Source organism: Melozone crissalis, unplaced genomic scaffold (genome assembly GCF_028551555.1).
Source record: "Melozone crissalis strain CALT ecotype California unplaced genomic scaffold, PUWL_Pcris_2 ptg000039l_1, whole genome shotgun sequence".
NCBI classification, from domain to species: domain Eukaryota; kingdom Metazoa; phylum Chordata; class Aves; order Passeriformes; family Passerellidae; genus Melozone; species Melozone crissalis.
Window position 1 is genome coordinate 7,333,455 of NW_026535817.1, and position 12,030 is coordinate 7,345,484.

Genomic DNA, 12,030 nt, shown 5'->3' on the forward strand with positions numbered 1-12,030 from the left:
TCCCTGCTGCTTCATTTTCTTCTTTTCTTTTTTAAGCTTACACCAGAAGGAGTTTTCAGAAAGTTTAATGGTAACCTCATAAGCAGAGAAGAATTTGAAAGCCCAGGAAGCTTTGTATCTAATATTATCCACAGCCTGCCCTTTCTCACCTCTCTCACTGCTCGTTCAGACTCACCAACGTATTTGTTCATCAACTCAGGCCCCTGAAAAACAGAAAATTCAAAAACATTATACATTTGTATACAAAATGACTGAGACAGTCTGCCAGTGCTACAATGGTCTCATTTTCTTACAAAAAATTCTGAGATTTTGTCATTTTTAAGTCTTATGGTTGCATTTTGACCTAGCTTGGTAGAGATAGAGGGTTTCTCCATTTATTTTAGTACCTATGCACGTTGGTTAGTCCTCTCTTCCTGATACTTTGCCAGTACCTTAATGAGAAATGGAATTAGCCACAAAAACAAATGCTGTGAGGGTCTTAAAAGTGCTCAACAACAGCACACCAAGGGGCTGCAAAGGAGCCAGAAGAACAAATCACAGCAAAGCATTTACTTGCACTCTCAACCTGCATCCTGCCAAGCCAAGCACCACAGCAGTGACTTAAACCAACATTTAACAGCACTTCTTTGAACCTGACACTCTGCAGGTGAAGCAAGAAGCTCCACAGCAGCACACCTGAAACCCATCCCTAGCAAGGGAGCTGTTCAGTGTCCGAGCTCATGCACGTTCCTGCTGCTCTGCTGAGCCTGCCAAGCAGGATTAGGAGTGCCAGCTGCTGTGGTGCCTGCTTATCCTCACAGCCCTGTCCACCAGGAACAGGGTCAGCATTCCAGTCTTGAACAAGTACTTACAATTCTAAAAAGTAAAACAATGGCAGATTCTCAGAGTATTTTCTGTTCTGCTGTATCCTGTAGGATAGGCTGCTTAAATAAGGCTTCCTAATGGGCCTCAGCTTCTGCTGGGATTGGTAATGACTCACTGACTTCAGTCTGGTTTGCATCAGCACTGACCTGCAGCCACAAACAAGGATCATTATCTGCTGCCCTGAACGACAAGAGCCAGTGGCTCCAATCTATTTCCCAGGCAACAACAGGTGTCCTTGTAATTCCCCCAGAAGAAACAACATCCTTCACAGTCAGAAAGCTGAACCACCTCCTCCCAGCTGTGGGTGCCTTCAGGTAACTTAGCCCAGAGCACAGGGCAGCTTTAACAGCAGGTATGTCACAATTAAGAATGTGTGGCAGACACACATTTATGCGCTGGCAATGGCAGAGCCTCTGTTACAAGCCCTCTTTGAATGGGACCATCTGGACTTTGTTCCCAGGTTGGTGGAACACAGATTCATCACTCTAAAAATGCAGCACACTGGTTTTTGCAGGCTCCCCTCTCCATTTTCATTCCTGCAGTAACAGTTAATGCACTGACTTTACCTTGACAGTGGAAAACACCTGTGCTCACGTAGGGGTAAAAAATAATATCCTCTGAAAAGCAAAGCACAACTTATCTGATATCAGCAAAGCATCCATTTCTTTCTTTTCCAAGAATTGTCCTTTATCCAAAGGACCAGGTGAGCGCAGCAGCCTGGCCATAGCCACACTGTAAGAGTTGATAGAGCCAGCACTGTGTGCCTGGCCTGCAGGAAAGGTAAATTATACAATTAGCATTGTTTTCTTTCTTAAAGCAACTGCTGTGGCAGCTAAAGTGGCACCTGGAGGCCTCCAATGACTGCAAAATTGGAGTCTGGTGGGTACCTGTGTGGAAACAGAATCATTCACACACAAAACGCAGGAAAGACAGAAGGGAAAAACAAGGTGAGGAGAGAAACACAAAATACAAGGTGAGAGAGAGAAGCACAAAGCCTTTTGCTGCTACTGACATCCCCCACAAGGAGTGTGGAGCAGCCAGTGAGGGCCAGACTGCAGCTCAGAGACAGCCCAGCTGCTCTGGGCCCTCGTCCTTCATCACGTTCAGGGCAGATGAGGAATCCGATAGCACAGCCCTGACAAATCCTTAAGGAATGAGAGCAGAGTCCTCTCTTTCCATCCAGCTCTCTGTCACAATGAGAAACCACTGCAGACTCTACCCACAATTACAGATTTCGCTCACTAACTTTTCCTTGGAGCCTCTGGAGCTTCCCTTTCATGCCCTTATTCCCATAAGTAATCTTCATTCACATCAGTATTCCCATGGAAACCAACATCACACACATCCGTGCCAATGGTCTGCTCCTCTCCTGTGACCCAACATCAAACAGCCTGACATTTTCTTTTGTCTCAGCAAAAATATCCCAAAACTACCCTGTTTGAGCTTTAAGGTACAATATAATTTCAGATGCGTGTAGTTTTTTTTTAATTAAGCATTAAAATATGATGAAGGCAACATCAAAGCAATAAATCCCATTTAAAATGTTTCAAAGAGAATTATTTTGAATGTAACTTTTTGCTGTAAGCTTTGACATTAAGTTTTTCTCCATTTTTCTCTTCACTAAAAAGCAACTCCAGGTGAAAGACTACTACATGTTAATGAGCTGTGCCTCTTTGTGGAGAATTTTCATGAAAATTGGTTTGAAAGTCTCCTAGTTCACCCTTCATACCAGAACTCCATTTGAGTGTCACGTTTTTTACTGTGAGCAGCTCATCCTTACTGTCCATGGCAAGAAAAGAAAAGGCTCCAAAGTAAGACAAAGCACACACAGAAGAGGAGGAATTGCTGTACAATTCAACCATGCAAACACTGAAAACCACAACACAAAAACTAGAAATGTTCAAAGCAGCTGGAGGTAGCTGGGTGAGCTCTGGTCCCACCTGAGCTGAGCCTTTGCCTTACCCTGTGTGCACCTGTGCTGTCCTTTAGCTCAGATTGATGGCAGCTCTTGTTTGAAAAACAAATCTGCAGGACAGGCAGTCTGCAGGCCACCACAAAGTCACCTGCTGGCAGCTGACACAGCTTCTCATTTCACAAAGTTCACCTTTAGCAGACTTTGGAGGCCACTGAAGAAATACCAGGAGAGTTTTTTCATTTTATTTTTCAGTGCTTTTCTAAATGCTTTAAAAAGCAAATGACAAGAGCTTGACTTAGCTGACATTTGTTGAAAGATCATTTCTGGCCAAGGGGTGAGCATATGGATTCTTTTTAAAAGCTTTTTATAGCTGTTGATAGACTGACCAAGAGGTGCTAGTAAAAAATGGGCCAGTTTAATGCTGCACAGATCTGTTCTCATCTGCAACAAGTCATCTTCCATACATGTAGAAATAAAACCTGTTTCTTGTGGACATTTGCACAGGGACTCCAAAACCAGCAAAAGATTTGGAGCAGAAAATTGGCAGAAGTAGTTGTAGGTTAGCCATGCATATAAGCATTTGTGAGCTGGAGTCCAGACTGACAGTAAAATCTGCCAATTCAGGCCCACTGGATACTGCTGAGGTTTCTTTATTCAGCCTCAAAGTAGAGAGAGTTTCCAGGCATGCTCTGCCTAAAGACTATTCCATCCCTACTTATAAGATATATCCCCGTGCATCATGAAACCTTCTACTTGCTTATGGTCTGGATTGGATGAATTTTAATTTCTTTTTTATTTTAATAAAAACCCCAAATTTCTTGCATTTAAAGTATTATCAGAATTAACTCTCTCCAAGATGAACTGCACAGAAGATAAAACCCTTGTATACATGCAGCAACATGAGATAAGCTTGTGCACACATGGCTTTGACAGAGGTTCTCAAAGCGTTTTTAAACTGCAAGAGGGACATCTGCTATCCCTGAAGTTAAAGGGCATCAGTCATTTTTCTGAGCAGGCCTTAAGACCACTTGCAGATTTTCTCCACCACTTGGGTAGGAAATTTAGGCTGTGATTTCTCTTACATGTTTTCTTTTTCACTCTTTTGACAATCAGGCAAGTAATGCACTTAAGCTTTCTGAGTCACACGGGCACAGCTCCAGATGTGTCTCCAGCACACAGCTCAGTCCAGACTCCACAGAAATACCCTGATAACCTCACATACAGGTTCTGGGCTCTTACACAGACACATCAAACTGTGCTAGCCACAGAACACAATTCCTAGGTCCTAAAGATCCAACTAGAAAGTTTGTATCACATCCAATAGATTACTGCTCTAGATTATTACTACAAGATAACGCACAATTCCTTCTTTGGGGTATTCAAAGCAGAAATCATCAGGCGTTAAAGTATCAGTCATAATTAATACCTAATTTCAAATGATGTCTCTAGCAACTGAGCTCTGTACTGTGAATCTCAGAAAAGAACAAAAAGAAAAGGACAGAGGTGCCAAAATTATTTTTCAACCATTCCCACTGTGTTCCTAGGGCAAAGTTCAGTGCCCACAGTCACACAATGGCATCTGAATTAGACATTCACATGAATTGATTTGGGCAGACAGATGTTCACCTCTCAGGTGCCATGTGCTAATTTCTTTTAAGACTGCAGGAGAAGCTTAGACATCCAGCTCAGAGCAGCAAAGTTTGATCCCACCCCAGCAATACACCACTCATAGGGTTAAACCCAGCATCTTTTTTTAATTCTTTCCAGTTTGGACACTGAAGGTGAGATAGAGTCATGGAACCACAGAATGGCCCAGGCTGGAAGAGTCCTTAAAGATCATTTAGTTCCAACCTCCCTGCCATGGGCAGAGACACCTTCCACCAGACCACGTTTGCTCAGAGCCTCATCCAGGGATGGGTAATCCACATCCAATACCCAGGGATGGGTAATCCACAATTTCTTTGGGCAACCTGTGCCACTGCCTCACCACCCTCACAGTAAAGAATTTTTCCTAATCTATCCAATCTAAATCTACTCTGAAACCATTCTCCCTTATCCTCCTCTTGGAAAAAGTCCCTTTCCATCTTTCATGTAGGCTCTAGTTAGGTTCTGGAAGGCACAATTAGGTCACTCCTAAGCCTTCTCTTCTCCAGACTGAACAATCTCAATTCTCTCAGCCTTATGTTCTACTCTAACAACACTGAAGAGACTCAGAAATTAGTTATTGAGTCCTTTGGCACTGTAATCTCCATGGCAAAATGCTATTCCATCCCTCCCACAGTCCAACCAAAGCAGCACATGACTCAGGGTGGCTGCAGGGAAGCAAGTTAATAAGATAAACACTGAAACTTCCTTTAATTTAACAGTAAGGCTCTTTCTAAGGCAGAGGCTGTACATGTGTGATTTGGTAATTGGTGGCACTGCATAGAAAAATATTTGCTCAGAAAACGCATTCTATTTGCTTGTTAGGAATAAAGCCTGCTTCTTCTCTTTCAGGGCTGCTTCAAGATTTCACCTGCATCACTCCCAGCTTCTCAGCACACGGAAACCCCAGGCTGAGCACCATGCACCATTTTAATCACTTCCTTTCCCTCTGCCCTGCATTCCAGAGGACATTAAAAACTTGTTGACACCTGTCTGGGGTTTGAAAAACTTCAATTTCAGCAGGTGCCTGTGGGCTCCAAAGTATGTAAGGGAGCAAACTGGCAAAACCCTGTTATCCCCAGTCCCTGCAGTGGAGTTGTAACAAGCAGCATGGTAAGACTGCAAAGGCAACTATAATATCCAATTTCCTCAGAGGCCACTTGTTTGCCATTTGCCTTGACCAGCAAACTCCAGTGACAATCTTCTTTCTGAGGCTTCTTCACACAAGACAGAAGCCAGGATTTGCACTGCAGAATGAGCTGACTGGAAACATTGAATTACACTCACTGCATGCACCAGTGCCTTTGGAGTGCCTCTGGCATCATCAGGGCAGGATCCATGCAGGATCAAAAATCACACAGCAAAACCACACAAAATGAGCCACCCCTGCTGCAAAACCTATTTGCTGACACTTCACACCTCCAGCAGCACTCCATTCCTCCACTGGTAACTTGAAGAGAGAGAAAGAAACTAAGCACTAATAAAAAATAAATTTGCAAGGTAATTGAGAAGGGACAAAGAGACAGGGATTATATTTAACCATTTTCTGCCTGTATAGTCACTTTTGGTAAGCTTATGGTAAGAATGGATGAATGATTTTTAGTAGAGTACAATATGCAGAAAGCTTCAGGATTAAAAGAGCTCAACAAAGTATCTCAACTTGTTATCCCTTGTAAAAAATGTCCAATTTTTCAAACAGAGTTATTTTTACTATCTGCTAATTAACTAACAAGTTATCATAAATGTGTTACTGTGGATCCTTTTAGAAATTTTATCAAATGTTTGCCAAAATTTCTCATAAAGCCACAATGTCTCTGCATTTTTCATCTTAAATGCCTTGTTTTTAAACTACTTACAGTCACCAAGCTTTTTTAATTCAGGCTTCTGCTCACTGAAATCCCCATCAAAAGGCTAAGCTATCTCCCCAAAACTCAGTGACAGCTCTTCACAAAGCAAAGCAGTCGACCTTTCCAAGCCTCATTAATCTGTGGGAGCTGCCACAGCCAAGAGCTGAAGGGGAAAAGCAGAGGAAACTTGAATTGGAAAATATTTTGACATAATTGACCCAGATGACAAACTAAGCTTAAGCACATGTCAAGCACGGGGAGTGGTACAAAAGCATCGGCTGGGTGACACAGGAAGCTGAACCAAGCCAAGGTGAAGTCAGAGCCCTGGGAACTCTGTATATTTTTGTAATTACTGCTCATTGCAAAAAGAAGAGATTCCTTCAGCCCAAGCTCTTAAGTAACAGCAAATAAAAGGTCAGGAATATTTTCTCTTTTTTAAAAAAAAATCACACTGTAGCTGGATCTCCTAATGAATGTTTCAAATTAAAGTTTAAGAACAGTATAGTTCACATCATCTGTACCAATGGTTTGCTCAGTGCTGACATCCTTAAACACTCCTTAGTGTCACAGGTGGATTTGGTTTTCTTTGCTTTGTGTGGTGGGGATTTTTCAAGTATTGCTTCATCCTGTTTACAAAAATTACTGTGCCTCACTTAGCTGAACTGCAAGGCATTTAACTTTTTAAAATTTAAGCTGTTTTTTGTCACTACCCCTAAGTGAGGCTTGGCCTTACTTTTGATTTTAAACAGACAAATGTTAAAAAGCACTAAGCAGCAAGAGGAAAAATGATGTTTCTGAAACCTGCAAAAGCATATAGAAGTTACATAATTTTTCTTGCTATATATCTTATAAACTCAGGTATAAACTTTCTGCTTGTTAGACAGAAAACAGAACTCCAGTTCCCCATGGATCTGACCATCACAGCTGGGTGATAGAATTTATCTGGATGAGTATCCAGATGGTACCTCCCAGCCTGACATCTTAAGAGCAGACTCCAGTGTTCATTCTGAAATAGGTTAAAACCAGAAAAAGCTCAATGGTTTTTTTATTTGGTAGTAAAGTTAATGACCTAAATAGCCCAATAACAGGAGGGGGGAAAAGATTCCACACAGACTCAGCTAATTCCTTCCCAGAAAAGCCACAGAAAATATGTAAGGAAAAGTAATACTCATTTGATTCTTAGCAAAACACAATGACACAGGATTTCCTAAAAATAAAATAAACTAAAAAATTTAAAATCCAAGAAGGCAGTCCTAATGCATCTAAATAAACTAAGATGCAAGACAAATGCAGAGATAATTATCTATGCTATACAGCAAGCCAGGTGAGTTACTTCCAAAAATATAATATCACCACAAAAATCCTAGTGGTCTCACAAAAAATAAAGCTCAAAAAACCAGCCAGTCAAAACTGACCCTAAGTGCAGGAACTGTCAAAACAGTCCACAGAAATACCTACGACACAAATAGTCCAACGAGGAAATACAGTGACAAAGGGTTTCATTTCCTTCATGCTCAGTTTCAGAAAGCTAGATGACATCTAAAGTAAAAATGTCAGAGAGACAGGTTGTATATGACAGCAACGTGTCATCAGTCTGGCAGAAGCTGAAAATTATATCCCCATCATAGTCATATGGATAGGTCCAGTACCTGGATATAAGGGGTTTTTCTTACTAGCACAAAAAATGCATCAAACACATTTCAGAAGAAAATTACAAACTTTGGTGCAAGCACAAGAGGATTGTGAAAGACAAAGTGCAGAAAAGGCTGACTGAAACAAGCAGTCCGTCAGATCAAAAGCTGTTGATAAGTCAAGACTGGTGTTCAATCCTGCATAACGAAAAAATTATCCTAATCCATTCCTTCACACAGTCTTACACTCACTTGTACCCATGAGTGCAAAACACTGAAAAATCTCCAAGCAGCTGAGAACAATTCAGTTGTTGCCTTTTCTGTAACAGAGATTTGGAGGGGGGAATAATCCAGATGACCACTAAAACCTTGAAAAGCCTCAATGCTACAAGAGATTTAGAAAAAGGGGCTGGCGGGAAGGAGCAGGAAGAGCCATCCCCTGGAAAGTAGCTGACAACCTCCCCCCCAGTAAATTTAGCAGATACATTGTATTAGAAACAAAGAAAGTCAAGAAAAGGAACAAAAATAAACTATTCCCCCTAGGAATGATATGCAAGATTGCTTTGTAAAACAAACCAACCAACAAGCTGCTTTGCTCTGGAAAAGCAAAAGGTCACCAATCTTGGTGCAAATACAGCTATAAAAAGTTTTTGGCCAAGTATCAAAGAGCATGTTTACAAAAGGGCAACATTCATTGTAACACTAACCATTCAAACCTCACAATAGATTTCAGGAGAGAACAGGATGCAACGTCAAACATCTGTTATCACGTTATTTTCTTCAGCTCCTCTGCCCAGAAATGACATGGAGACTCAGCCCATCTCCCAAACATCATGAGAAGCCAGTCAGACGTGGGCCAGAGTCTGCCTTGTGACAGCTCCCTATGCCCAAGACAGATGGAAAGGTCACATTTGACCAGTTTGCTCATAACCCAGCTGAAACGTCTCACTGAACAGAGTCAGCTGTCCAAACTGCACAGACACATCTGGCAAACAAAGCCTGCCTGGAGGCGATACCTGCTGCACTGAAGCAGGACAGCCAGCTCAGACAAGGACAGCACATCCAGCACTGATGGGAGGGAGCTGGGACTTACTGTGCTCGTGGCTCTAAAATGCACTGCGCAGACACAATAGGTCCAGCCGTCCAAAAATCACTGAACCGAGCAAGCACTGCATGGTTTACAGCCAAAGGGAGAGGCAGCATCCAGAGCCGTGCCTCCTGCCTGCCTGCAGCCCCTGCTCCAGGAGGGCCCAAGAACCTCTGCCCTATCCCAAGAGAGTATCCTACAAGCTGTACAGCAGACACTTTTCATCAGAATTACTTACTCCAGAGAGTCTGGAAGGAAAATCCAAGTCTGAAAAGTAAATCATCAAGAATCGCACTTTCGTTTCAAAATGCCTGATGTCGGTTCCAGGGATGGATATCCAAGACATAATGTAGAGAAGGGGAAAATTAATAGGGCTATAGGCAAGGAAAGAAAAATCCTCTCTCAAAAACACCCCAACAAAACAAACCAAAACCCCACAAATTCATCTAGTTTGGATTTATTGCAGGAACACTTGCAGTGGAAATTAATTCATGCCTGTTGTGCTTGAGAAAGTGCTACAGACCATGTTTAACACATTTAGTACACGATGGATGTTGCCTTTTTCTGTCCAAGAAACAAATGTGAAGTTAGAGAAAGTGGGCTATGTTCCCTTCCTGGAATCAACATGTCCAAGGTTGGACATGCTCCAGAGATGTGCTTCTTGAAACATCTGTACATTGAATATGTGACCAGTTCCAGGCCAGGGGATTTAAACCAACTGGGAATCACAGGCAATTTCCTAGAGCCAGACACTTCTGCAGCTTGTCACTGATGGGGAATGTTGCACGTGCAGAACTGCACCATGGCAAAATGCTGCATTACTGTACACTGCAGCTTTGGATACCTCCTGGTCAGCATGAACCACCCTTCACTCTCAGACAATTAACTGCATCAGTAAAACTGTCTGATGGTGCCATGATTGAGGGATACAAGACAGCAACAACATCCATTTTCAACTGATTTTCTTTTTTCCAGACTGCTACCTTCTTTCCCCACCCTCTCAGGCACCAGTGCTTAGGGTGAGACAAAGAGGAATGTTTTCTTTTAAGCAGAGGCAGAGGAAAAGGTTACCTTGTTTACCAGTAACTCTGGAGCACAAAGAACTACTTTGTCTTTATGGAAGAGGCAGTAAAGGTAGCGTTTCTTAAGGGCTGAGGTTTCCAAAGCTGCCCTTGTTGATGTGACTGTGACCCAGAGAGCTGCCTGTAATCCCAGGGAGCCCGGGCAATGAAGGGCTGCTGGCTTCAGGGTCAACACAAGTGCCTCTGCTCCCAGAGAGGATCCACAGCGTGCCTGAAAGCATGGGAGGAGGAGGAAGCTGTGTGCAGACTAACACAGGAGGCTTTGTGAGTCAGGAGATGGTCAAAGAGAAGGGGACGTGATCTTACTGCTGAGGAGGAGATACTTTCAAAACACTTAAACAAATGTTTTTTCTTGCACTTCATTAACAATCTGACACAGCTGCAAGACTACCCCATGTGGAATCACTCTGCTATCTTTTTTTTTTTCTTTCCTATGCAGTGAAGCTCAGTATTATTATTAAATAACTTCCATTCACGTGTTTTCCATACGACCCACAGTGATCAATTACACTGATTCATAGGCAACGAAATCCAAAATTTTTCTATACTAAGTGTTTCTTAATGCTGAGAGAATATCCCATTTTTACAAGAGTATTCAAGATATAACTGATTTTTCAAGCTTTCTGAAAACTGATGAAGCAGAACTATTTCCCCAGGAAAAAAGACAAATAGGACAAGAAAAAATCTGTAATGAAACACAAACAGTGAGATAAAGAAAGTGACCTTCCTGAGGAATGAAAAGGAATGTAAGAGATTAGATGATATTTCCATGCATGCAAGTAATTATTACAGTAACAGCAGCTATCCACTATCCAGAGGCACTTTTCATTTACATTGCTTTAATTGCAGTATAAATATTGTTGCCACTTTTAGAAAGACTTTAAACAATGCCAATATTTAAGACCTCACTCCACATCTTACCTGTCCATCCCAGATCTGTGCTGTGACAATATAATTCTTTTAATAGCATACAAGAAAACACAAATTTACTTGATATTTACAAGGTGTTTGCAGGAGCATATAGGGAACAGAAACACCAAGAGCCACCGGATTTTAACACTGGAAATTGGTAAAACCATCAGTTGTTATGTAGGAGTTAAGAAAATGTGAGTGTGAATGGCCTACCTTCACTGCCAAGAAGTTGAGGCCACTTTCATGAGCCAAAGCTTTGGCTATCATGGTTTTAGAGCACCCAGGAGGTCCATACAGCAGGACACCCTTGGGAGGCTGGATCCCCATCCGGATGAAGGACTCTGGATGTTTGAGAGGCCATTCCACTGCTTGCTTCAACTTCAGCTTGACATCTTCTAGTCCTCCTATGTCTGACCAAGATACCTGCAGAACAGAGCATTTTTGCTGAATTCAGACAATTCAGAGCAGAACTATTAAAGTAAATAAATCAAAAATGCTCTGCAGAATGTGTACTGGTTCTTTAATAAAGTTGTTTTCAATGAGTCACTTCTTCAAAAAGTCTTTATTAAACAAGAAGCACAAGACAGGCCTGTCAGGAATACATAAAGGCATGTGTTATGTCCTACCAAAAAAGCAGACAGATCTAAAACCTGCCACACCTCTTCCTACATGGCTGTCAACAAGCCTGAGAGTTTTTCTCCACATCTTCCCAGCCTGCTCTTCCTCTGGTCACCATCCACTTCAAATATTAAACATGTCAAGGCACACCTAAATCAAATGATCTTCTGCCTTAAAACACTCTTCCAGAAATTTGCTCAACATTAATCATCCTTCAGCTCTGGAAAGGGAGTTACATGTGAAAAGCAAGCAGGGTGTTGCTGAGAGGCAAGGTATTGCCTTTCCCCCAAGCTGAAACCTGGAGTCACCCTTGGTTTGTCCCTATTTTCCCCTGATGCCAGGACAAGGAGTGGAAACTAGAAGTAGACAGTCCCTGAGAAAGGTAATTCAGACTGCTATTTAAGTGATGAAAAAAAGCATTTGGATGTGG

The 12,030-nt window shown here is 42.1% G+C and overlaps 1 protein-coding gene across 1 annotated transcript in view; it reads right to left on the reverse strand.

Moving 5' to 3' along the window:
- SPATA5 (spermatogenesis associated 5) overlaps positions 1-12,030 on the reverse strand; it is a 161,566-nt gene that overhangs the window by 125,362 nt on the left and 24,174 nt on the right. Inside the window, 2 exon segments of the mRNA XM_054283792.1 lie at positions 150-203; positions 11,196-11,405. Of these exon segments, the coding sequence (XP_054139767.1) occupies positions 150-203; positions 11,196-11,405 (264 nt within the window).